This window comes from Anas platyrhynchos, chromosome 11, assembly GCF_047663525.1.
Source record: "Anas platyrhynchos isolate ZD024472 breed Pekin duck chromosome 11, IASCAAS_PekinDuck_T2T, whole genome shotgun sequence".
In the NCBI taxonomy this organism is placed as follows: domain Eukaryota; kingdom Metazoa; phylum Chordata; class Aves; order Anseriformes; family Anatidae; genus Anas; species Anas platyrhynchos.
In genome coordinates, this window is record NC_092597.1 from 7,518,986 (window position 1) to 7,546,950 (window position 27,965).

Below are 27,965 nucleotides of genomic sequence, written 5' to 3' on the forward strand. Positions count from 1 at the left end.
GCATTCAGCTGCAGTGAGCAGACTGACTACATTCCCCAACAGCTGTTCTGTATCTTGGTTAGTGATTCACCACTAGGATGATCTAGATAAACACAAAGACAAAGGGTGCAAAACCGAGGTAATGTAATGATAATGAGCTAAACTCTTTATCTCTGAGTGCAGGAGTGTGATAACTTCTGCCTTACCAGACTGTCCCAGCCTGCATTGCTGAAGAGACCGTCAGGGCTTTGTTTATGTCATTTGTAAAGACAGCAGCTACCAGCCCAAAGTCAGAATTGTTGGCTCTCTCTATAACTTCATCCATGGTTTTAAACCTCAGTATTTCTTGAACAGGCCCAAAAATCTGCAACAAAGATTAATCATTAATTTGAAAAATAGCTCACACAGAGGCATTTATTCCTGTTCTGTTCTGCTTTATAAATGGCCTCTCCTGTTTTACTCTTTACAGATTTTATTAGTAGTAATAGCTGTCTGTAAAAAAGCATGAATTTCCCAAAGCTGTCATCACAGTGAAACATAATTAATTTCTTCTTTTATCTTTGTCTTTCAAGTCTGAGACTCTAAAGCAAATGACAAAAATTAAGCTTTTTTACCCAAACTGATGCTGTAGGTCGCTCTATGATTAAGTTCTGAGAAGATTTTACTTTTTTTTTTTTTTTTGGTATAATGGTCATTTTCACTCTGAAGCTTTTGTCTCAAGAAGTAAACAAAAGAAACAAAATCATGTTTAGGACATTCTAAAATGATCTTGCCCATGTACCTCCTCCTTGGCAATCCGCATGTCATCTGTTACATTGGAAAACACCGTAGGTTCAATGAAGAAGCCCTTTCTTCCTAGCCCTTTACCCCCACATTCAAGTTTTGCTCCTTCGGTAATGCCACTTTGAATCAGTTCCAAGATCTTGTTGTATTGTTTTTTATCAATCTGAAAGAGAGAAGAAGCTGTTTGACTTGCAGGCCATGCACTTTAGATAATTAAGCCAAAATAATTTTTTTAGGCATGTCATGTCCCAGAGAGTAGACTCATGCATATTTTCACTGTTTGAGCTTGAGAGGCCAAAGACCTACAGATAGCTGCTGACTGTAACCTGGGGCTCAGTCTTCTTAAGGATGTGTCCCTGTATGTATGTGGCTCAACTCACATTGTTGCTAAGGGAAATGGTTTATAAGAACAAACAAAGCAGGGTATTATTTTCTTGGCCAAAATTAACTTCTTGACAGTGGTATAAGCCCAGCTGGTTATTAGTATCAGGAACATCTTTTAAAGATATATTTGTAATTTTGACCATCTTTTGCTTACAGTTCTTGTCTCTACAAGCACAGTTACAGTTGTAGACAATTCTTGACAATAAGTGCCTGCAGAAAGACTTTTGTGAGCCTTTCTCCTATCAATGGTAGCACTATGCAATTTGCAGCTGTGTCTTGGGCGCTGAAGTGCAGAATCTTGCTGTTAAAACTGTGGGGTGAACTTTCTGATATTTAGGATGAGAGTTCTCACTAAACAGAAAACATCTCTGGACTCTGTTGTGTTAGAGTTTAAATGCTTCTGAGCACCCGGGCACCTTCTGGGCTGCAGAGCTGAAGCACTGTTCATTTACCTGTGGACCTTGTTCTGTAGTTGGGTCAAAAGGACTCCCCACTACTCTCCTCTTTGCACGTTCTACACTTCTTCTTACAAACTCTTCATAGATTGATTCTTCCACATAAATCCGTGAGCCTGCAGTGCAGCATTGACCTTGATTGAAGAAGACTCCTTGGTGAGCTTGTTCCACAGCATAGTCCACTACAAAACCAAGACAACATCTTGAAACATCATAGACACATCTGCTGTTGCACCAATGTTATGGTATGACATAGTGTCACATTCCCAAAACTTCAAAGCAGAAGTAGAATTTGGTTAAAAACACCAAAACACTGAACAATACATTATTGTTGTGCCAGGCCACAAGTGAAGGTGATTAATTTCATTTTTTTTGTTTTAATACCTGTGAGAATAGGAAGTTTTAGTACATTTTAACATGTCTGAATTTGATATTTTTTTTTGTCATTTATGCCAGCCTGGACTGAGCTATACTAGGGGGATATTAGGAGCATTACAACTGTTTCAAAAGCACCAGTTCGCAAGAGACCACTTGGGAGTTCAAGCACCATCAAGTTAAAGAAGCGTCTGTAGATAATACATTCTACATGCCATCCCCTGACACAAGCCACAAATACAGCTTAAGATCCCACTGCAAAAATTAAATCAAGCTACAGTTGTAGCAGTCAATAGAAGTAGGACATGCAAAACAGCTTCAGCAATGCCTTGCACATCAACAACATGTCATTTACATGTTTTAACGAAAACTCTTAAGAGGACCCTAGGAAGTGGGTTGTGCCCCATGCTATAGAAGTCTTTCTGACTTAAAGTCGGTAGGGGAGGGGCAAATTTGTTTATCCTCTTATACTTGCAGTTGATTTAATCCTGTGTATGTAAAGATTACAATCAAGCAAGTACTTGAGAGAATTAAACTTTGATAATGGCAAGAGTTATCCTTCCCAATGACAGGTTATTTTTCTGCAAGACAGAAATATCTTCTTGGCCTATATAAGTGACTAGGTGAGGCTTTAAAAATACAGACTAATTATGGAACAATCAATCCCTGATTCGTGTTCCAACTTCGGAGGTGCAACCAACACATCCAATATTCAAGCAGGAAAGGGAAAAACAGCCATATTTAGACAATGAGAGCCAAAATCTCCCACGGCATATAACAGCTGACTAGAAAAGCATTTGGGCCATGTGGCACTGAATTTATCATCAAAAAGTGATGACCTGCAGCACTGCAATACCTGTTATCAGCTGTCACACTTCAGAACATTGTTTAAAGTATAATCTTTTATGGCATAAACAAAGCAATGATGCTTTCCTTCCAGCATGGCCTAAACAACTCCATCTAACAGCAGTGTCTTATTCTGTGTTCGGCATGGCCATAGAAAAAAATGATGTGGGGTATTCCCTGGACCACATTCAAGTTTTCCCAGACAGCTCCATGGAGACTAAAAACAATAGTGGCTAGAACTGATTAACTGATGTTTCTTTCTCTTAGCAAAGTTAGGCACCATGGAGGGGCTCTAACCATTTTTCTCTGTGTGTATGTGTGTGCATGCACACTAAACTTCAACAGCTTTGTCATGCTTTCTGCTAACTTTTGGCACACAGTGTTCCTCAAACAGAACAAACAGCTCCTTTGGAATTGTGAGCAAATTGTCTGCTGTTCTTAAATAATCAGAGCTTTGAAGACTGAATTTCAGGTCAAGTGCTAGTGGTTTTAATTATGGGAAGGCCAGAGAGCTTTATTATGATACACTGTGGAACAGACAGTCCTGGGGAAGACTTCGCTCTTCTCTGTGCCCTGTTATTCCCTTGTTGCCTGCAACTTCTCACCAGGTCTTCAACCTTATTTGGCAGATTCAGGGACAACACAGGCCTGCCCCCAGCATATGTTACTCTACTAGAAGTGTTCAGGTGATCCAATCTGAGCTAGTAGGTAAAGGACATTTGAGATGTGGTGATTTCTGGTGGGAGATGGAGATGGGTAACAAGTACAGGGCTGTAACATCTGCACCTGACTTCGGTTGACAGGAGCCTTTTTTGGTTTACAGGGGTGGCTATGACTGCAATTTAGACTCCCAGCTTGATAAAACTTTCCTAAGTAGAAATGACTTCAACTGCTGAGAATTCTTAGGCTTTTCCTAGTGTTTCAACATTGATAAATTCTGAAAATGAATATGGGATTGTAACCAGCTCTTGTAATTCATGCTGTTCAGATCATTCTTCTGTTCAATTTCGATTTTTGAAACTAAAAGACCAAATCTTAAATGCCTATTTCTTTGGGTTACAAAGTAAATTCTCAGAAAATGCAGTAAGTACAGCGTGCCTGCACACAGCCTGAAACAATAGGTCAAGGCAAGGTGTGAACTGTCCCATTCATCTTAATGGGGTGTTAACTTCAATGTTGATTTAAATATCAACATTGTTAACTATTTCATTGCTTATCATTTAAGCAGAAACTTCCAGTTTGTGTTTTTATCCTATTCTGAACTGCTGTCCTGTACCTTCAGGTGCCAAAAATCCCAGCTGCACATCATTCAGTTGCCAAAATCTTCAGCTCCCTGCTGACAATGGCATTGAGGACATTTCAATACACAGTTGTTCAATTGTGAAGATTTTTAAAATGGAAGACTCTCCATTTATAGCTACCATCAAAACAGCTTAAAAAAGTAGTGCACTGAGTAGATTAGCCACTCAAATTTAAATCAGAGCCCTCCCTTTTTATGATTGCTATGAATCTATCACAGATTTTCCATATTTAAAGCACTAGGCCACCTTGCTGCAGAGTTTAGAACAAATACATATGGGACCATGATTTTGATTAACACCATATCCACATGCTTGGTTTTATCTGTTTTTTGTTTGTTTGTTTGTTTGTTTTTGTTTGTTTGTTTGTTTGTTTTGTCCTCTATGAATCTCTGGGTACAAATATTGTCTTTTTATAAAACTATCACACTCCAGGCTGTTTCTGTAATATTGAAAAGTGCAGTTGGTTACAGCTATATTGGTCCATTTCACTTTATCTAAAAGATAAGCCCTAAGATGAAAATAGAAAAGCCACACAAACATTTAAGAAAAATGTGCAAGTGCTGACTTACAATCTGCATCTGCAAAAATAATGTTTGGGCTTTTCCCACCCAGCTCCAGTGTAACTCTCTTCAAATTGCTCCTTCCAGCTGCTTCTTGGATCAGCTTCCCAACCTGAAAGGAAATGGAGACACGTTTTACAGGCAATGTAGTCATACAGTTCACTTTAACAGCCAATGCTGGACATCACTGGAACTGAGCCTTAAATAATCCAGCAGGTTCAGTCTAAACAGATTCTCATCATCAGTGGACAGCTTTCCAGTTCTCTTTTTTTTTCTTCTAGAATCAGAGAGGGGACAAGGCACAACACAAGGTGTTTGTACCCTTCACCCCTTTGTGTCTATGCTAACATGTTGTAGGATTTATTTTAGAGTGCTTTAGGAGGGCTGAATTAAAAATCTGAAATTGGCATAGCTAGAATCACTTCCATGTGGTACAAAACAGATCTGATACCACAGTATGTATTAAGTCTGTACTAAGCTTACTACTGTTCATTAGTAATAACTGTTATCATGCTTCTTTATATAGTCCAGGCATTAGTTATCCCAAGCGATGAGTGTTAGTAGAATTTATTTCACTCTTATTACTTACAGTTTCTAGAGTGTTAGCCGAACTGTGGGAGGGCACTTGTTTGCTTCAAAATTTGCTTTTCAACATTTAAAGTTTTAAGTAGTTTGACACTGAAATCATGATTGAGAATACATCAGATTCTGAGGAAATATTCAGCCTTTTCTGTGGGATTAGCAGCATACAGCCAAATACCAAGCAGGGCAAGAAGTTAGAAATGCGCCATCCCAGATCTGACCCTCAGCTGCACCACAGATAATCTTAATATGGGTTGAGGAGGTCAAAAGCACCTCTAAATATCTTCGTAGATTGTGGAGTCAGCTGGAGCAGAATGCAGCCCAGTGAGGAAATTGGAGCAGCCTCAAGTTGCAGATCTCACCAAGGAACATGAGGATTGATGGAGTTGCAGTCTGACAGCTACGTATTTGACGTGTTCTGTGTACCCTGTACAGAGGGGGCATGGCATATGGAGAGGCAGCTGTACTCTCTGGAAATTCACCCCTCCCTGGATCAATGAATGAAAAATAAATCAAGATTGTACTGTTGAAACGTAACTGTGCCCATACTAAGGAATTATCACAGGTAGATTTAAGACCACACACAGTAAAGCACAGGATTAAGTGTCTGTTTACTACTGATAAACTTGAGAACTTTCATAAGTACTTTCTTTCAAGTGGGACATCTTTTAAGATCACACAGAAAGTTAGATGTGAAGTGAGATCTGAGTGAGGCTGCAGTTGGACTTCTTTCTCTAGTATAGTCTACATACTATAGAGTCTAGTATAGTCTCCAGCTGATGAGATTTCTCAGTTTCCTATTTCTAAGGTCAGGTGAGTGGGATTCCTAGCAGTACGGGGTTAATTGATGAGAATCCAAACCTACTAGAGAACTGAAGTCAGTCTGCTGGGAAAGTTAAGTCAGCACTGGAGTAATCAGAAAGCAAATGAAATAGAAACCAGGGCCCCCACAGGGAAAAGAAAGGAAAAAAAAAAAAAAGAAATCCCCCCCCACAGGGTAATGAAGGAATTGTGAATGACTTCATGTACCATTGTGATTAACTGTGTATCTGGTGATACCACAATTGTCTATGAGAGGCGTTTTATTTATTTATTTATTTTATTTTAAAGAAATTAACATTAGCTTCTTTTCTTTACCCCTGTATTGATGGAATGGAGTGTTGACATTATCATGAAATTCCTTACATAGCCCCTTAATTGGAACTGATTTTATTGCTGTGTTTGACTGACAGCCAGAAGTGAACATGAAAAAGAAGGACCTTTCCTGCCCTCTACTCCCACTACTTGTATCAAGCACGTCATCTGCAAATTCCAACCTCTCAAACTGTGCTGGAAATGTACACTAAACCAGTGAGAGTGCTGTGTTTATAGCCAGTGCCAGCCAATGCCATTCACACCCTCACTGCCTTGAACCTCCCTCTCTCAAAGAACAACACCCACCTCATTCCCCACAAAAATCCACAAAGAGCAGAACAGACTGAAGAAACCAGAGCAAGGTGTTCAGCCCTCCATCCTCCTCCCCCCTTCCATTCTACCACTTCGATGTCAAAACTGTTCTGTCTGTAAATACAGACTTCAAAAGAACTATATGCAAAGAAGTGATTGGCAAATATGCAAGTCCAAATACTATGAATGGTGAATACTGAAGTCCGTGAGGCTTGGAGACAATGGTGTTAATTTGAAAAAATGTGCCCAGAGTACTGTTATACAGGGAGGTTATTGTCGATTTTGCAAGTACAAACCTAACAGCTTCACTGTATCCTTCCCATCAGAAATCAGCATAGACATGAGGTTGGTAGGGCTCATGCTGCTCAGCATTTTTCTTCACTGTGCTCCTTTTGTGCCCTACATACACAGGTTGAGAAAAGTCTTAGGGAGGGCACCGGAGCTGTGATTATTTAATGGCAAAGACAGCCTTTTGTAACCGACCCTCTCTTTATGGAGAAAGACAGCATGAAAGGGATAAGTGATAGTGCTCCAATCTGTATGGTCTTTCAGTACATGCTTCCTGGGGTGTCTCTCAGATATATCTGTGCGCTCCCAATAGGCAGTGCAGACTTGCAAGGGAACACTGGAAGAGAGGACTCCCCCACAGATAATGGAGTTGTGCATTTATTCAGCAGGAATGTTGGCAGAGAAACCCCTGACTCCCCATCCTTGTTTTGAATAGGCTTCAAGATTGATATCAGGAGTATCCCTGGATAGCTTGTGAAGTACCATAACCTTGTAAGCTGCGTGGAGGGTGAGGCAGATGTAATTTGGCCCATCTCAAAGAAAACAATCTGTTACTCAGAACAACAACAACAACAAAAGATTAAAGAAACATTTTGGAACACCCCTGTGCAAAACAGCTTCTTGAAGAATAGTTTCTGGACTGTGAACTGGAGGATGTTAGGAATTGAGAATATACTGTGATAAACAACACTTGCTTGTTGCTTATTTGTACATTGTTTGTACATTCTATGTTGGAAGTTTAATGTCTCTTTCAAGAGGATGCCGATGCGGTCATCTTAAATACTTCTGTACAGAAATTCAAAAAAAGTCTATTGCCTTTTGTGTTCTCTTAATTTTCTGTTTTCAGACAGAAATCAGCATCAAAATGGTACAGGTGTTTTTGCCTTTCAAAGCACTGGAAGTCTCACAATTCAAAAGCAAACCTCCAAGGTTTGTGATACTTCCTCTATATCTTTGTCAGAATCTCCAGCTTTTCCTCTGCTCTGAGCCTCCTTTCATCACAGATACATGCTAAGCTATTGGGGAACACCTGAATCAAAGGGAACAGCAGCTTAGATGAATGGCAGATAATTTTATTGCACTCTACCAAAGACAAGACTGTGAAGGGTTTGCTTTGTAAATTAAAAGATTCCATGAACAGTGCAAAAACTGATGCAAGAAACATACATCATCAGCTGTGTAGACATTTTAAGTAACTGGTCTACCCATCTTTGCTATTATAGTGTTCTTGGGTTATTGGGGAGGTGTCTGAAAAATAGTAAGTGTTGTAAATTACAAGAGATCGATAAACTTCTAGGAGATGGTATGATCAGGTACAAAAATTCCTCTGTTTTCTGGCAGAAAGTCATCAGTGTTTTGGCAAAACTTTAAAACCCATGCTTCTACTTAGTCTATGATGTTTGTATTATTATGATTAATTTTAAATCCAGATTATGTGAAAATGTAACATTTTGGGACAAGGATGTTTGGGACGTGTCCCCAGATTCAGCAGAGACAAGTGTATTTTAAAATGTTGGCATGAAGAATAGCAGCTTAATTTGACTGTGCAATGCCCTGTGTAAGGACCAGCACTGAAGAAAGCACAGAGAATCGTTCAGCATGCGAAAAGGGAATCCCAAACAGAAATCCCTGGAGAGAATCCTAAGATATAAATGGCTTATTTGTTCCTTGGGTAAATACTGGCCCTGTGGAAGTCTGCAGCTAAACTCTTACTGACTGAAAGGGTTTGTACGTAACCCCATTTGTTTCAGTTTTAAAAAGGCACATCCCTTTGACATAATAATTGTTGTAGGCCATAGTCATCCATGGGCAGTTCCCTAAATTCTTCCAAAATTACCAAGGAGGGAAAAAGGAAAGAACAACTTTTAATTCAGGAAACGTAGTTGTCCAAGATGTGATATAACGGATTAAGCAGAAGCAAGAATTAATATAATATAGAATTAGTACAGAATAGAATGAATAAATGATAATATTGCCTGCCTAAACTATTCTTACTTTGAACAGGGCATGTCTGTAGCATTGTAAGCTAACAGATGTCTCAGAACAGGACAAATCACCTTTAGAATTCTTGTTGTTGAAGTGGAAAATGTTAGGATGTAATTCCTGATGTCCAAAACCAGCAAGATCCAGGAGAACTGACACAACTCATTACTAGTGCAGTAGGTAGACATTCTGTCTACATCATGCATTGTGACATTCATATCACTTTGGAAATGAAAGGCGAATCCTGCTGAGTAAATTAGAATCAGTGGTAATACAGCTGTTAGCTACAAACATTTGTTTGGCATGAATCAACCTCGACGCTCCTGTAGTTTGCTTTGATGGTCTCTCTAGTATCTTGTTGACTAATGATGAGATCATGGTTTGTTAATCTAAGTGCATAAAGCAAACATTCTGCCAAGCAAAATGCAGACTCTTCTGTTATTTTTTTTGAAGTTGTTTATAGACCCTTCATTTACACAGGCATCCAGCACAATTTATTGGATATTTATTTGGGTTACTCCATAGAACTGCATGGACGTAGACCTGAATCCTATCTTTAATCTGTCTGCCTTTTAATGGGTCATAGTTTGAACAAAGTGGAAAGCAGCCACTTAGGATAAATTTCTAGTTGGCCAAGGCTTCAAATATTTTGTGTACTATCTATGATTCTCATCTCGAGAGCATCTGACAGCTGGAGAGAGTTGTAAGCCACTCTGATTTGGAGGTAACACATTTGCTATTAGCACTCATTACACTTTTGCAGCAAACAAGATTTTTAATCCAGCCAGTCCTTTAGATGCTCATTTGCTTAGATGCATAGCTTCTTACTCTCCATAATCATCTCTAATCTTAAGTCCAAAACAGACTGTGCCTAGCTATTCCATGTGCACCAGGAACTTAGAGGTACCCTGTTCCAGTTCAAATGGAGCACACATACAGGCACGGCCAGACAGCTCACAGCAGTCAAAATATAGCTGTATTTGCAGTCACTTCATATTCACAATCCTGTGTGAAAATAAAGACATAAGAAGTGTAAAGCAGCTTCTTTATGGCTGTTTTTCTATACTATTTGTTGATCTTTTACTTTTCACTACTTTGCAAAAGTTCTTTCGGACAATAAGAAGGTAACTGGAAGGTGAAGAACCTCACTGCTTGTGTTAGTATGTGTAAAAATTGTCTCCTCATCAGCAGTTGTCTTGGAAATCAATACGGTCTGCTGCTGATTTAACTGTAGGGGAGGCGACTTATCTAACCTCTCCTGTACTTCTGAGCTCTGCAGCGCAATTACATGGGTGAACCAGACATCCAGTTTGGATCTGTTCTGAAACTCAGAAAATAAAATGGACTGAATTTTAATTAAATTGTTGGTAGTAAGTCCTACAGGAAAATTTAATTGTTAAACAGAACTAAACCAGTTCCCTTCAACTAGGGACCAGAAAGATCAAGGAGAAATACTGTAAAATGTAATGGGATGCTTAAAAGGCTTATGATCTTTCAAGGGAAGGTAGGAAAGGGAACAAGTGTTGACATGGTCAGATTAGTTCAGGAAAGATTATTTTTGGCAGTTTAAATTCAGTGATTGTGGAAGATGAGGAAAAATGTGTCAGTGAAGCCTTAGAGGAGATGGCCATAATTATGGAGTCTATGGATCAGCTCTGGTTCACTAAAAACAACACGGTAAAAATAAACACTTCTGTTAAAAAGCTGCTGAAGAGTATGAACCAAAGAAAACAGAGAAGCCAAGAAAGCTGCTGGAACTTAAGGAGACACAGCATTTTTAAGCTTGCTTTCTTAGTATGATTTTTGTTCTTTTAGTGCAAGAGTTGTCAACGTGAAATTCATAGCCCACTGGGTGTCTGCAGAGCCCTTCCTTCTGAGCTTTAGAGGGAAGAGTTTTGAGAGCCATGTCCTATGGGACTGGGAGAGGAAGTGATCCATGGGAGGGTGTTCCACAAGAAGTACTCAAAGGGAAGAAAGAGCTGGAAGACTACTGTTCTTCTGCATAAACTAACCCGTAAAAAGAAGGGTCAGAAAAAAAGAAGTGGAATTTAACAGTGATGGTACCACAAGAAAATAGGTCTTTCTAGATGATTTTTTACATAGTACTTGAGAGTGTTTGAAAAGTAAATAGTACTTAATTTTGAAAGCACTAGAGAACCTGAGAAATGAAAAATAAATAGAGTTAGGGTACTGTCCCCAAGCGTGACTTTTCTTTTTCCTGCTCAGAGTTAAGCTTCTCCTTGGACTTACTGAACTCCTTAGAAGCAAACAGTTCTCATCAATGTTGGAAACACAAACTAAGCGCACACTGTTCCAAAACTGCAAAACTTTCCATTCCTTGCTACAATAATGTGAAGGCAAATCTTGAGGAGATTGCAAGGATGACATGGCCATCGGTCACTATATTAAACACAATACAATCGTCCACTCACATCTTTAGGCTCAGGAAGTATTTAAATTGTCAACTCCCAAAGGTTGTGAGGCTACAGCAGGGAAAGGATCACACATGCTCTGTTCTTCCGTAAGCAATCTGTTACTGGTCATGTTGCAAGATAAGGTACTAGGCTGGATGGATCTTTGGTGTGGCTATGTCAGACTTTATTGAGATAAGGTCATGAACTTGGCCTTCTTGCTCTTGTTTTTTTTTTTTTTTTGTCTGTGGAATGGAGTCTATAAATTTTAGAAAATGTTAGCATTAAAATTATTTGTAGAAAGAGCAACCTGATTTCTGCTGCTTTCTTTAAAAAAAAAAAAAAAAACAACAAACAAACAAACTTTGCAGGAAGTAGGTAGCAATAGCCTTTTCTGTGTGTGTGTATGTGAGATTTTTACAGGCAAATAGAAAGTTTTCAATAGGCAGAAGTATACATTTGAAAGGTAAACCATTTATATTTTTCTATCAAAGAACTCCATGGTAGAAATTTGAGAAGAAAACATGCCTCAGGTATCTAAACTTGAAGACGTTTGCTATTGTATTGATTGGTTTTACTATTAACTTGCTCACGTTGAAAGTATTAACTGCCTTAACTAGCACCTGGATGAAAGGCAGGAATGGAAGTTGCTATCTTGCCATTTACATATCTGATGGCTATCAGAAGTCCACATCACTGAAATGTACAATTGACATGCCTTAGGACTAGAGAGACAAAATATTTCCATTAATATTTCATTAGAAATGGAAAACTGTTTTGGAAAAGTCACACACTCTATTGTTCAGCTCATATCACAGCATTGTGTTTAAAATGTTACAATGTTGACTTGCTCTTACAAAAAATCAGTGTTACAGGAAATCAGAAACAATATGGAATAGTTTACACTAACCCTGCATTAAAACGTTCCATCTGTTCTTGCTTTAGGTTCTTAGAGAATGTCTTTTTCATCTCTGTAATGCTTTTCACTTCCTATTAGTAAGGCTTTTAAAGGTAGGCACTGAGTTAGTATAAAACCCACAGCTTTTGAGTTTAAACGCCTATTAAAACTAAAGCTGTCTGGAGCTACAATAAAAATTTATTTTGGCTACAAAAGACAACTTTGAAACCTAACCCATCTGTATTTTTCCTCCTCCAAACAGTGCAACATCCTGTATAATAGAATATTTATCTTAAACAGAGACCACATATCTTTATGAAAACAATTGTTTCAACTTAATTTATGGGGGGTAATCAGCTCATATTAAGGTTTTCAGTACTCTAGGATGCTAATATAAATTAGTTACAGGAGATGTAAAGACTACAGTAATTCCTCAGAATCATCTGAAATCTGATGGTGCCATTGACTTAGTACATAACCAGTGTATGTTACAATCTGTAATTGACATAAAAATTCATGTGCATATAGTAATTAGAAGACAATTGTGTATGCAAATTAGACATACAACTACATTTTACTGATAATTTAGGCTCATGTGGTAACTTCAAACAATTACAGGATAATTCCACCAATATTAGATTTATTTGAAAGAGTTAATCCAGTGTCTGCAATCCCTGGGCACATCATGGCTGTACACACACAGATCTAGTAGGGCTGTCTGGTCAGTCTATTTATTGACTCAACAAACTTGACTCAGTGTGAAGTGCAGCATCCCTGGGATGCACACAGCCTGCAACTGCCACGAGTGGGAGTCAAGCATATCAAAGACAGACTGGATCCCTGGGGTTGAGCTCCCTCCATACAATAGCTTGACAGATTTTGAATTGAAAAGGGCCTGTTTTTAGCACCCTCTAAATATAACCAGCCCTGAAACTCCCATGGAGATTCCTTTCTGTCTGCTTTCAGAGGATGAGATAAGGCCCCTTCTCCTGTGACTTCAGTCTGGAGTACCTCTATCATCCTCCCCCCTCCCACCCAACCCTGATAACAGCTGGCTTTGCACAATCTGACTTGAGGGATTCGTTTCTCTTTCTGCAGATGACAGCCTTACTCTTCAGTCCTAACTTCCTCTGTAACGTCTGCATCATTGAATCACTGCAAGATATTCTGGCATCCAGGAGACCGTTGTCTCCGTCATCTTCTGGCCAGCGTCTTTCCATCATTCTGGGAACAGACACCTTGGACAATTTCCTTCCTGCAATCTTTCCTTTCTAGACCTCCTCCTCCTCCTCAGTATACTTGAATGCAGCATCAAAGCTGAAGTGTATTTGCCCCAGTTTGCCCCCTTCCTCTCCCCTTTTCCCCATGTATGCCAAGATACACAAATTATGAATGCTAAAGCAGAATTTATGTATGCTGTGATATAAACTGGATGTTCTGCTTACTTGCGTGTGATTCACATCCTCTTAAGCCCACAGGAAATCCCAGCAATATTTTTCTAGCCATATCTGCTGTACTGAGGTGCTGGGCACAGCAGGAGCTGGAGGAAAAGAGCCACTTATGCTGTGATAGTGCTACAGTATATAAGCTTAGCTGGGAGGGACAGACCGGTGGTACATAAATGCATCTCTTTTATTCAGTGTCAGTAAAAAATGTAATGCAAGGACTTAATTCTATCTCCCTAAGTATTTATCTGGGAACACTTACCTCAGTAGATCCAGTAAATGCAATTTTATCAATGCCAACATGAGATGCTATAGCTGCACCAACAATTGGACCAAATCCTGGCAAAATATTGACAACTCCTGGTGGAAAGCCAGCCTGTCAAAATAGGAATGAATGCAGGGAAGCATGATTTATGAAAACTGACAGAGCATGTTAAACCAGCCGTGTGCTGGTAGTTCCTTCTCCATAAGGAGAGATGGACATTATTCCTGTCAATTATTCTTACCTCCTTGATGAGGGCTCCCATATAGAGAGCGCTGAGTGGTGTTTGTTCCGCAGGTTTAATAACTACTGTATTGCCACAGCACAGAGCTGGAGCAATCTTCCATGCAAACATCAGCAGGGGGAAGTTCCACTGTAGGAAAAAATAAAAGTTGATAGATGGAAAAATATTGCAGTGGTGTTTTGATTTCAAGATGTCAAGCTGCTACCTCACTTACTTCTCAGGCCTATCCTCAACATAAATCTTGCCCAGCACAAAGCAAGGATTTTTTTTAATTGCTGCCGTTAAGAAAGTGAGAACAGTGACCTTTTAGTTCGTTCTCTTCAGTTCAAAGAAATAAAGACCTGACCCGCAGTCTTTATAAAAGAATCTTCTGCTATCTGTTAATTTTTTTACTCACAGCTTTTTTTCATTTACTGTTTTGCAGTTGTCACTTTTAACTCTCACGACAAATGGTTCTTACTACTGATACATTCAGAATGAACGGTTCATGCTGAAACATTTTTAGATGTACATTTCCATTCTTAGAGTACATCTTAAGACAGAAGATTTATACTCAAATTATATAATCACTAAATGATGAAATTACAGTAAAACTCTTCTATAAATGTCAATATTAGGTAAAAGCATTTCATTGGTATCTTTTCTCAAAAATTTCTTACCCTGCAGTTTATATGAAAGGTATGAAAAGGACCGTGCAAAGTTGACAAAAATTGCTTAAATAAAAATTCTGCACCACCATTAATTTCAACTTCATGTAACTGCAGCAGAAAATGTAGTGGGTTGTATTAATTTGGTGTATAAACAAGTTGTGGGTAAAGATAAGTGTAACAAGTCTTTGGCTTTCTGCATCCAGGTCTGATCCTAACAACAGGTTAAGTGGATAGTTCCAGTGATTTTGGTGAAAATACTAGCATAATAAAATAAAGGCACTCTCATAAAAGCATATAATAATCTCCTTTGGAAAGAAAATAGAAACTATCAGTCAGCCACTGGCCAGAACATGTTACTGCCTGATGCATATCAGCTGCCACTCTCATAGACATCTCTCTAGCCCCTGGCTAGCTTGAAAAAATACACAACTGTCTTTTCTTCACCGAACACCCAATTTTTTACTCCCTCAGTTGTTTATAAACTCCGGAGACAAAGTGATGTTTTAATTCCATCTCTAGTATATAAACCTAGGAGGGGAGCTATTGGGCCAACAGCGTGCTGACAGCCTGCACTTGTAATGGTATTGCAAGGAGAGCTTTGACGAGTTTTATAGGGAAGTACGTAGCCCTGTTTATGCTACAAAGCTGCCAAAGAGAGTATGTTTTGATGGAAGCTAGGATGTGAACGAAGACGAGGAGTTTAGTGCTAGGCTTGCTGTTTAATTTTATTTTTGTAATAATATATTTGGTAGTGTAATGGCTGAGTGCATGCAGCGGCCCTGGGGCTTTACTCTGTGACTGGTAGCTGTGGAGGAAATATGTAACAGATTAGCAGTAGTGTTAGAGTAGATGTGTATGACAGCCATGTAGAAGTTTCAAAGTAGAAACTGGGGGGGGCGGAATGAACAAGTGTGGTAGATGGCTGGATACACCAGACAAAGAGTTTTACAGATCTAAACTAAATAAATCCTGCTTCAGCCCTTGGCCAAGGTTTCTTCACAAGATTTGTCAGTTAAGCTCAATGAGACAATCCAAAGAAATGTCTAGCAACTTCGGGGTTAGCTGTTGAGGTTACTATTTTGCATCCATGTACTGAGCTGAACAACGGCCACAAAGGTGTGAAATCATAAAGATGACTTGTGAATGGAATTGGATAATGCATAGATGTCTGCAGGATGGCTGTAGCCCCAGCGTTTTATGCCTTAACAAAGGCATAAAATAACAACAAATATAAATAAGGAAAATGGGCTTAGCATTGTTGAAGTAATCTTTTCTGGCTCCTCATTTAATGGAAATGTTACATGTTGCTGTTAAGTGGGTTTGTGGTTAACATGAACAAAATAACATGAACAAAATTTTCAAGGAATGTCTTGATTAGTTCCCCAATGCTTTGTCAAGGAAAAAAGCTTCCACACAATATTTTAATAGCTATATATGAGCCTCCCATTGAAATTTCTGCCAAAGCCAGTTAACTAGTTCTTCTGAAAAAGTTAGCTTTTCAGTGTAATTCCCATGTCATGTTCAGCAACAGTGTGTTAAGGATGTATATTGGAGTGTAGGGGCAGTATTATATTTGATGAAACACTGTGTTCCTCTCTCATAACAAATAAAATAAACATTTAATGTCTCTTACTAGCTACGCAATGTTAATTGTAATGATATGTCTCCTGGAGTTTCTTCTTCTCTTCCAGCCTTGTAAAAGAAATAGCAGGAAAGAATAGAATTAAAATGCATCACATTCTCCCAGGAACTGAGGAGCCTGTTAAATCACAGTAAAAACTAAATAAATAAAAAGACTGCCACAGCAAAGCATCAATTTTCCATAAGTTGTGTGAACATCCATAACCACAGCCAGCATATTAACACTGTGTTTTGCTTTGCTTGTTTTAATCATGAGAATTCTATGACTTGAGAACTTAACTCCTAATAACAGAGCCTAAACCCTATTAGCATGTTCAAATAAGCATTTGCAGGGAGGCTGTTAAAGATATGTCAACAATATGAGCTCAGCTTTTTTCGTAATGGAAAACACACATAGCTGAGGACCATGTTTTATGTGTCTTTAAAGAGAGCTGGTTTAAATGAAAATAAATAGAAGGCGCTGGTAGAGATACTCACAGGGATGATCTGTCCACACACTCCGATGGGTTCATGTCTTGTAAACGTAAAATAATCTCCATCTGAAACAGATGAGCATGGTTACTCTCAAGTGCAGTTTGACTTGGCAGAACAAACAAAAAAAAAAGCTCTAAGGATCAGCCTTTGATGGCAGTAAAAGAAATAAAGAACTCATGGAAATGTTTTTTCATGAGCTAGCATGGGAAACCTAGGTTCAGGAGCAACCTAATTGTTCTTTCTGCAGAACAAAGGGAGCAGGCAACCCATCAGAAAGTAGCCTGCTTTGTTCCTGGGGAAGGAGGACAAGCTGTACAGCACAAAAAAGGGCAGCAGCAAGGAAACCACTTACTGGCCTCTACTGATTTTGGGATGAGAGAAAAAGGAGTTGCAAAGTCAATTTCCTGAAAGGACTGACTAGAATAAAGTAATATAAAGGCAAATAATACAAGCAGATATGGGAAAATAGTGACATACATCTCCTTCATCTTCCACGGAAGACAAGGGGAGTTGAAAGTAATGGAATGGTACACCAGAGTCCGTAGATGTGGAATGAAGGTGGTAAGCCTGTGACCGATGTGTAACTGAGCACAATTCACTGCAGAACTCAACACTGTGGAGAACACGGGGTCATCACATAGCCATGCCTTGGAGAACAAGGCCTGGATCAGAGGTGGCCCCAAGCTAAACAGGCAGTCAATTTAAGTTGACAGGGAAAAGCTGAATGCAGCTGGAAAACATGATGAGAGAATAAGAAAAGTTTTGACCAACCTTTTGGACAGATAGAGGTAGATAAACAAATGAAGGGATAAAGCCACTGGAAACTTGGAAATTCTGAGCTTTTCTCACAGGCTTCTGACAGAAGTAAGATTATGGACTAATAAAGATCCTAACAACAAACATGCAGGAAAAGCAGAATGGACACCCACGAACAGGTGTGGATGGTGTGAGGTTTGAGGAAAATACTTAGCTTTCTGACCAGGTAATTATTTTTAAGGTCGGGATAAACAAAAATGGCAAAAACCAATATCCAGAGGTGAGACGTATCATTAATTAAAGCGCATGCTGTTATGCTAGATCTGCAGTCTGTAACTGAAGAAAACACTGTTGAGCTCAGGGCAGCCTGAGTCAGGTCATGAAATAAACAGATCTGTGATTTGGGGTCAGACCTGTGGTCTGTGGAAACCTTTCACATGGCCTGGCCTGCTTAAAGCAGCAGGTCTCTGCTGGCTCATTTTGCACAGCTGGTACAGGGGCTGATGGAGTTCATACTCCTTCACAAAGCTGCCTGGTGGCTGCTGCCTCAGCCCTTGCCTGTGGTCCAGGAGTACGTGCTGCAATTATATATACTGTAGTGATGTAGCTTTCTTCTCAATTGATAAAGAGCAGGAAAATGATGTGCGTGCTGGGACTGGTGAAGGCATTGACTAACCATCAGCTTTGTTAATGTGCTTGACCTGCCTCTGTGCAAAGTAGTTTAATCACTTTTGTACCTAAACCAATTCTTGTAGCTGTATAAACTAGCCCAGACTCACACTACCTCTGAATTTAGGTCAAATGTTTTTCATTGAGGCTACAGCTGAAGGAAGGGTTACAGTAAAGGTGTAACCCAAATGTGTGCCTAGGCTGACAGTGCTTGGTCATCCTGATAAATTTGACTCTCTTTACTTTAAAAAAAAGCATTTCAACTAAGAAAGCATTTGAGAACAATGAGAACGTTACCTGGGATCAATCACAGAAGAGGATTTACCAGGACAGGAAACGGTCAGAGGGAGAACGGGAATAGGAGGAGGAGCAGTTACTATGCTTTTGCTCCCCTTGTCACAGTGCAGGTAGGTGCATGTGCTTTCCTTCACATGGCATGAGAGCACCCAGGCAGCTTTGTGGCCTCTACCCCGGTCTGGAGTTACAGACAGCCTTGTTCAGTATTGGGTGAAAACCTAACTTCACAGTGGAGAGTACATTTTGGGAACCTGCTACAATGTATTTCTGGTGACAGTAAATGGGTTAATCTATAAAGTTTCTTGCATTTAAGTACAGACTTGAAATTGAGTTTGATTAGAAATAACTTTTCAGGTATGCTCATTTCTGTACCTCTACGTCACAGAATTTTCTCAGTAGAAATCTGAGCTAAAGTAGCTAACAATACATCAGCTGGAGGCTAGAAAGAGAACAGTTATGAGACAGGTACCAATACTGTATAACCAAGACAAGGGACACGACAGAGGAAACAGAAAGGAATTTCACATCAGGCAAGAAAACAGTCCGTCAGTTTGCTCTGCATTGACAAAATGTCATTGTACTATTTCAATCTCACGATTCCTAACAGCTTCCTTGTGGAGATGAGCATAGTTGTTTCACAAGTAGAGATGATCAGTTTGATTTTCATATTTCACAGATAGGGTTCACATACCATGAGAAGATTCATCAGACCAGACAGAAGTAAAGTAGAAGTCAAAATCATATACAGGCAAAATTGTCTAAGTGCTCAAAAGGCATATAAAAGAGTCTGCTAAAAATACCAGCTTGTAATTGGTATTACTGTGAGAGGTGGATTCTCAGCCAGAAGGATGGTGACAACATAACAGTAACACAGTTAGGTTAGCACCGTATTGACTTCAGATTGTCACTCCATAATCATTGCCACATGTCTGTGTGCTTCATAGCATAAAGTTACAGATAAGTTGAACCTGGTTGCCAAGTCAGACAAATCGTGGTTAATTCTACCAAATGTGGGCAGAACTTTCTTTCCTTAGAGCAATTAATTCCATGCAGAGTTGCTTGTCCTGCTTTCTTCCACTAGACTGTAGACAGTTGCTCTTTTTGAAACCTACTTCCAAAGTTCATCATCCACAGATACTATTAAGACAGGATTTTTTTAGATTGCTTTCTAACACTACGTTTGTGAACATAGCTTCAAGTTATTCAGGAGCTTCAGATGTCTCTGGACAAGTGAAAGATTTATCTAAGAGCTGCCTTGTCCATAAGGTAAAGTAAGCTGATAACAGGGCAAAATAACTCAAGTTTGGGGAAGTGAATCATTTTTTTCTGAACAGTCAGCATGGAAAGCTCCCTGTGCTCACAAATGAAATGAGCGAGCACAGGGATGAAATGAAGGAGCACAATGAAATGAGTGAAGAGTGAACTTCTAAAAATCTTCTTATTTGTGTATACAACTCATGCTAATGACACAGTCTAAGGTGCTATTGCTGGTTCTTGTTACTCTTAGCCTTCTGCTAGCTAGCTGGCAGCCAGAAGGACATTGCCTGAGAAGGTTTTGACAGTCTGATCCCACATCCAATCTAAAAATTTATTCTAAAAGGTTTGTAGTTTGTTGTTGTTGTTGTTGTTTGTTTGTTTGTTTGTTTTAAACATTCTCAGCTGACGTAAATTGGCATTCTTTAGCCCTCATTGATAATAATAAAGCCTGATCAATTTGCAGCTGCTTAGCACCTGGTCCAGAGATTTGTAATTTCTAAACAGAAAGCCTCATTTATCCAGGGATCTTACTTTGGGACAGCAATACATTCTACAGATGTGTTTGCTGAGATTTCCATCAGATTTCTCTGTAATAGATATTTTATTTGCCTAACAATCATAGTATAGCCACATGCCTCATACAGCAGCACACAGCAAACTAGTGTGTGAGAGCAGAGTTGGTTCCTTAAGTTATATTATACCATATATATTGTATGTGAAGATACCTTTACACTTGCATTCAGTTGATTAGTTTAACAGTTTCTAGTCTAACCTCATTTATGTTTTAATTTAAATTATCAAGCCTTTATGAATGGGAGCAAGCAAAGGGCAGTCTGAAGGTTTTAGCAATTTTTGGAGCAAAAGGAATGTGACTGTAAAAACCACTGTTCCTCTGTTTTCTACTTGTCTATCACTTGCCTATTTTTATTTTATAGGAAAAGAAGCCTTAAACAGGAACATAAAAGATTAGGAGGTTTCAGATTTATCAACATATTAAACAGAAAGAAAATCTAACTGGGCTTTATTTTGTTGTTATTGTCTTGTTTGGTTTCCTCTGACAAGCTGATGGTAAGTGAAAGTAAAGAGCAGATTGTTTAACACTGGCCTTCAGAACTGATAACCTGAAAATCTGTGAATATCAAAAATCATAACTTATGATTGCACGCCACTGGTACCTGTGTTAGCACTGAAGTTTGCATTTAGGAAGGCCTGCTGAAAATGTGGCTTCCTCTCCCCCTGCATAGCCCATCAACACTGAGAAATTCAGGGTTTTCATCTGTTTCACCATTTGAGGACAATATTTATTCTCCTTAAGCTGGCAGTGCCTTTTGGTGACCGACCTAAATTCTGTGTTCCTGCAGGGCTAACAAGCGAGAAGGAGGTATTCATGGACCAGAGAGAAAGGGATTAGGGAACAGGAAATTTGCTGAATATATGAATTTATGGTGCACTCTGCACTTCTGCGTGTTTAAATATGAAAACGCAAGCAGCAAAACCAGGATTTATGAATCTCAGCCTAAATAGCTATGGAAATCTTCACGAGTCCTTACAGGAGAGGCTACACCAGAAATACTAATTTTGTCATTTCTTGGGTGAATATATTCTAGTGATGATAAACATCAGTCAGTACACACTGACATTTTAATAAGCTGAACACCATGATGATTAACACTGTGATAGTTATGATCTGTTTGCCCTGCTCTGGTAATCTTGTGATTTGTTGTACAGAGACAAAATACTGTACTGCAGCTATCAGGTTACATTATGTAGTTTTAAGGAAATTGGTACTGTACAATGACAAATTCATTTACTTGTGAGTGGTTTTTTTGCTCTCCTTCAGTAATGTGTAATTAACATGCATGTGCAATTAACGGTGTGCACCATGAAGCTGAAAATCCATAGCATAAATGTTGGTTTTCCTTACCGTTTTCCCAAAGATTCACTTTATGTAGGTAAAAGATAAGTCATTTATCTCAATGACTGCACCTGCATGAAATCATTCTTTGCTATCATGTGCCATTTTGCATAATTATAGCAGTTGGTATATATCTAGTCCAGACTGTAAATGAATTTCTTTGCAACAGAAAATTCAGCCTGTATTTGTTAAACAGCTGGGAGGGAGGAGCAGGAGGAGGAAGAGACTTGTTGAATAAAAATAACATTGAGGATTTCTTCTGTTATCGTTGTACCAAAAAAATCAGAGCAGAATAACTAGTTTCTTAGCAGTCATAAAGATTACTCTCATACATAAAGTATAAAACTCATCCCACCACATGATTTGAGGAAGCATATGTAACAAAATATATCTGATACACATGTACAATTCTTTACAGTAACACTGCAAACTCTCTCAAAGTATACATTAGTTTGGATCCAGTGTTAGTCTCAAGTAAAATGATTTGCATAGGCAATAGGAAGACATATATAAACAAGATACATAGGTAAGCACTCTGGTTCTTAATCAGGCTGTTAACACTATATTTTTTTGTGTTCTCATCTATTCCTATAAGTATTACAGTATTTCATTGCAGATTTTGAGCCATCTCCTTCTCAGATGGGCATATGCAAAAGAAACAAAACACTTTTTGCAATGTGCATGTAGGACAGAACAATAGCAGGCCCAGCCCTTGTTAACTTTCAGATATCTGCTTCAGCAGCATACTACACACTGGAAAAAAACAATCTGATTTCATCTTAGCCAGTAAAAGAAGCTTCTCTTCTGTCTTTAATGAAGTAATCTATTAAGGCATTTGGCCATCAGAAGGTTTAGGTGCACACCGATGCTGTAATCTCCCTTACCTACAGGAATGGTCATTCCATGGATTTTGTCTGCCCAACCAGCATAATACCTCAGGGTTTTTATGACTCCTTGAAGGTCTACATAGAAAGCTTGCAAGAAAGGTTTGCCACTGTTCAGTGATTCCATAGTCTAGAGAACAAGAAAAGTCAATATATAAATACAGTAGCATTTTTAGTCTATTGTACTTCCGTATTCACTGTCCAACAGCTCTTCAATCATGACAGAAAGATTTTAATGAAGACCAACCAGTTACTCTAGAATGACTATGATTTTTAAGCATGTGCGTCCATGTGTGTCTGTGTCTGTCTGTCCTGTGTACTTGTGTGCATGTATCCACATCCACATAGATATGCATGTTTGCATTTTCGACCTAATAGCCACTGTGTTTGGTCCAGATATATAAACACTAAATTGTTTTAATCAGGAGCCAAGATAAAAATGCCTGTCAAACTAGGTTCTGTTATGTTAATGATAACAGCTGAAAAGGGGCTCCTTGTAACCCCGTATAAATGATTTGAATCCATAAAGAGAAGAATGGACATATCCCTCCATATAATTGATGTGAATATAAAAAAATCTCTATATGGCTGCCAAGACTCCTGCTGAGGCCTGAGATATCTATAATGTACAGCCAGTTTATTTATTGCCATCAAATAAACAAACTCTCCTCTAGGGAAGCTCATAAATTAACAGCCTGATGTCCTTATTTTTAAGTTAATATTCCTATTTTTAAAAGTATCTTATAAGCTATCCTCAGGGTTCCGTAAGATCATTTAGCAAAAAGAATGCAATAAAATGTCCTAAGATGTGGAGTAGCTTAACTGACTCTCAATAGCTGCCTAAAAGAAATCATTAAGAATGGGTGAAGTACGCCCATGTGTAACACACCAACCATCAAGTGAATTTCAATAGAGAAGAATAGAAGCCTAATTCTGTGCTGACTTAACATCCCCACGAGCAATTAATGGCATTGCCTGTGGTGCAGTTCAGTAAAGAGCTTGGCTGTGGAAATACAAATCAAATGACAAGCAGAGTAAACTTGATTTGCTGTGCACTTCCTTCTCCCTGTGGCGATTTTACAGTATACACTGGTGGTAAGATGATTTAAGTGTTGACAAAGCTGGAATTAAGATGTTCAGCAGCTTAGTTCAAAGCACTTGACATGCGGAAAACAACATTAACAATGCCACCGTTTAGATGGCTTCACATGTGAGCTAAATAGCGCAATACCCAGAATTCATGTTACCAGTTCAGTTATCAGGAAACATTACACCTGATTTTTCATTAATATCTGCACAAATCACTCAGTCTTCCGATTTTTATTTATTTTTTATAAAAGTCACAAGTGTCCATGTCAGGCATATATGTGCGTGCACATTGACACATAACCATTCATTTCTCTTGTGTCCAATTTAAAGCTCGTAATTAATTGAAAGGTTGTTGTTTTTTATGAGCTTTGGATCAGGTTAGGTCTTGAGTAGCCAGTCAGTCATCAAGCTAACTGTAGTATTCAAATATTATTCACGCTAACACATTTATGAGTTAATTTGCTCTCAGAATGTAAAACTGACAGGTGATTTGACCGTTAATTTTTGTGTGCCACTTACAGCAAGAGTTGCCCTGTCTCTTTCGACCAAGTCTGCTAGTTTATCCAAAAGATGGCCTCTTTCCGATGCATCCATTCTCCTCCAAACTGAGCCTAGAGAAAAAGCGAGGCGAGCAGCTCTCACTGCTTTGTCCGTATCAACCTGTCAAGAAGGAACAAATAACAAATGAAGGTAAATAAGATTACTAGGCTTATGAAATTTGCATTTGTACAATCTCTTAGTCACATGATGGCTTTTTGAACTGGGGTTAACAAAAGAACTGTCCAGCAGTGGTATTCTGGAACTGTTGCTATGATACATACATATATATATTAAAAAACACACACATATCAACACACATGTATACACATATACCACTTCATGGGATGCATTACCTTGTCAGCTTCCTGGATCTCGCAGATCTGCTCTCCTGTTGCTGGATTATATACTGGGAATATTCTCCCACTTTCAGAATTTTGCCACTCATTATTGATAAAAATCTAGAAAAGGAGAAAAGTCATCAGTCCTCCTGCATAAACAAACAAACTCTGGGAAAGGCTGCAGATCCTAATACAAAAGAGCTAAAGCTTCTTTATGACTGTGAGAATTAGAGTTTTCAAGAGTTCAGGCTCAGCCCATGATGCCTTTCTGTATTCTGTGGTAGTGTCATTGTAGAAGCAACGTTGAACTCTAAATAACTTGTTTGACATTAAAATTTAATTCAAGCACTGTAAGCAATAAACTAAAGAAAGAAATATTGGTATTAGAGAAAAAAGCCTTGAAACTGCTGGAGCGAAGACAAGGGTTTGGAGTAATCATTCAATACCCATCTCAGTAAGTAAACATTTGGTCATTGATACAAACCAGTCAAGACTGAATAATCTCAAACATCACCATTCTTCAATACACAGTCAGTTGATTATGGCTACAGTGATGGTTTGCAGCACAGAATTAACGTGCTTATCTGTTTGGAGCAATGGAAATGGTTAAATTCCCTCCGTGTTGACATCATTTTAATTGTCATAGGCAAACCAAATTTGAATTTTAATGGTGATGACAACAGCTGTCTTGGCAGAGGTAATGACAAATTTACTTACGGTAGATTTTTACTGGTGAGTACGGACATACAAGTGTTCTACTGAATGACTTTCAAGAACAGGATGCAATTATTTATCAGCAAATATGAAATAAGGCACTCTAGAAAAATGACCAAGTGAAAGGTTTTCCTGGTATTCAGAGTCTTCCTGCCCTTGAAATCTTTCTAAGAGAAAGAATGAAAGTGTTCACATAGTTCAGGAACCATACAGCTGCCTTGGATTTCAGGTATTGATGTTGTTTTGCTGCATGCCATGAAATACAGCTTCAAATGCTGAAGGGGAAGTCCTGACCTCACTGATATCAATGGGAATTTTGTCACTAAAGAAGACATGGTCAGAAAGTCCAAGATAAAAAGTTGCAACACCAATGAGTCTGTAAAAGAAAAGATCACGATGAAGACACTGGGGTGCCCATGCATTTTAAAGAAAGTAAAGAGGCTACACACTCATATTGGCATGAGAAGCCAGAGATGCATTTGTAGAGTTTTCTGTTACCAGACATGAGCTTGTTAAGCCTACTCCAAGCCAAATGGAAGCCATGTAGTTGTGTTCTTATCAGGGCTCAGGCTTGGTGCCCCACTAACTGCATTGGCATACAGGTAGCTTCTGCTTCAGAGTGGACTCAGGACATGGGCAGGAGGAGCTTGTGCCTGCCTCAAAAAAACCTTGCAGATATAACAACTGCACACAGAAACTAATGATGACGTACTTTTACTTTTATGGTTATGTTTCCATTGCATTTCCGTATCTGTACCTCTAACCTCAACCATTTTGCTGTATGTCCTTCTATCCATTTCAGAGTCCATCTGAAGTAAACTTATCTTCCATCTTCCCCCTACTTTTTTGTTTGTGTTTTCGAAGGTAATTGAACCCAGGACCCACTGAATCATTTCCCATCTATTGCCTACTTTGAACACTGTATTTACCTTGAACCTGTTCATGTCCTTGAACTGTAAGCCCCTTGGACAATGGGCAGTGTCTTTGTGCTCATTGATTGCACAGCTTTTCAAACTGAGGTATTGGTCCCTGATAAGACCAATGGAGCTAACCCAGACAAATGAGTTTTGGAGCCAACCAGACAAAATAAATCAACAAAAGAATCATTGGTGTCATCTGTAGTGACTAACACCATAAGCCAAAAATCCTCCAGCGTATCACCATCATTTTTTAGATCATATGTAAGTGAAAACAAAGGAACTCAGATATGTGACCTGTGTGGAAGAAGGACTTTTACCAACATCCTTTCCGTGGAGTTCAGTGGAGTTTACTACACAGACATGGTAGGGGAGTACACTGAGGGAGGGGAAGGGAGAAGAGCTTGCAGCTTCAGGAGCAGATGGCCAAAAGAGATGTAAAGATGTTTGTTTAAGGTTACATTATGTACATAAACACATAGGTTTCTTGTGTGATCTCTTGAAATAGATTCTTGTCTTGAAAGAATAAAACAGGTTGAGTAAAACAACCTAAGTGAAGGCAACTGCAATTTACTGCTCTTCCTATACAGAAGTGGTCTGCTCTTTTTTAAAGAGATTTAAAAATGTTAACTACATTCTGCTGAGATGAACACCTGATCATAAGGTTTGCCTGTACAAAGGACATGTTTAGGTTCTTGAAGTAGATTTTACCATAGAAATAAGAAATAGTGCCTTGGAATTGCACAAGAGTGTTGCAATGCAAGTTGACTGGAACTATATTTTATTGAATACTCCGTTTATCCCACAGGCTTAGAAAAAGAATAGCAATAGCAAATATTTCAGATAGGACATGGGAAAGATCTACTTGGCATAAAGTTAGAGTTGAAGGCAAGAGAAATTGCTACTGTTAATGGTTAATGTTAGTTTCTTCCTGTTCCACTTTCTATAAACAAGGTATTGCCTATACAAGCTCATTACTGTAAACTGAGCACATTTAAATTGGCAGTAAAATCAGAGTATTTACTCTAGTGCACATATAAAGTACCTAGTCCCATGTTTTGGAATGGTTTCAAGTCTTGAAATCCAGCAGCTGGCGGCTTTACAAGCAAAACCTTACACTTAAATAATTCACTTTTGAAAGTTTTAGGTGTTCTGTGTCAGGTAGTACCATTCAGCAGATATTCCTACCACCAAGACTTAGATTCTTTTGCAATAAATTTGCATTCACATGGGCTTTTATAACTCTTCCAGCACTACTGGCTCCAATGGCTGTTGATTAAACATATATATCCTGTACATTTAATCTGACTTTCATTATGGCCACTTCGTAAAAATGCCATGAAATGGACAAGCGATGACACATTGCAAGAACAAGGAATCCCTGCAAAGCCTCAAATTGTTTTTTTTCCTCCCTTATTTATAGTGACCGTGGTAAAGGCTAACTCTAAATCAGAGAGAATATTTGACAGCAAATGTTCCTATCTATGGATTATATATAACCCATCCAAAACACCAGATGAAAAAAGGATAACCCCAGAAAAAAGAAGGGCTTGCTTCCATGTAAATCATGCTACAAATTGGA

The 27,965-nt window shown here is 38.8% G+C and overlaps 1 protein-coding gene and 1 long non-coding RNA gene across 7 annotated transcripts in view; one reads left to right on the forward strand and one right to left on the reverse strand.

Moving 5' to 3' along the window:
* The window catches only part of LOC106014680 (uncharacterized), a 65,928-nt gene that overhangs the window by 19,030 nt on the left and 18,933 nt on the right, over nt 1–27,965 (forward strand). Inside the window, exon 3 of one of the 6 annotated variants that reach the window (XR_011812144.1) lies at nt 20,922–21,054. The exons of 3 other annotated variants lie outside the window; for them this stretch is intronic. This is a non-coding gene — a long non-coding RNA (uncharacterized lncRNA). Of the gene's footprint in view, nt 1–5,556; nt 7,429–13,389; nt 14,001–20,921; nt 21,055–27,965 lie in introns of those variants that run through there. 2 more of the 6 variants (XR_011812141.1, XR_011812145.1) reach the window with 2 other exon arrangements.
* Nucleotides 1–27,965, reverse strand: part of ALDH1A2 (aldehyde dehydrogenase 1 family member A2) — a 55,698-nt gene that overhangs the window by 7,658 nt on the left and 20,075 nt on the right. Inside the window, exons 2-11 of the mRNA XM_005011936.6 lie at nt 24,768–24,872; nt 24,394–24,534; nt 22,786–22,915; nt 17,011–17,072; nt 14,243–14,371; nt 13,999–14,112; nt 4,693–4,795; nt 1,599–1,783; nt 761–925; nt 186–343 (exon numbers count right to left, since the gene is read on the reverse strand). Coding sequence (XP_005011993.2) covers nt 186–343; nt 761–925; nt 1,599–1,783; nt 4,693–4,795; nt 13,999–14,112; nt 14,243–14,371; nt 17,011–17,072; nt 22,786–22,915; nt 24,394–24,534; nt 24,768–24,872 — 1,292 coding nt within the window. The remainder of the gene's footprint in view (nt 1–185; nt 344–760; nt 926–1,598; nt 1,784–4,692; nt 4,796–13,998; nt 14,113–14,242; nt 14,372–17,010; nt 17,073–22,785; nt 22,916–24,393; nt 24,535–24,767; nt 24,873–27,965) is intronic.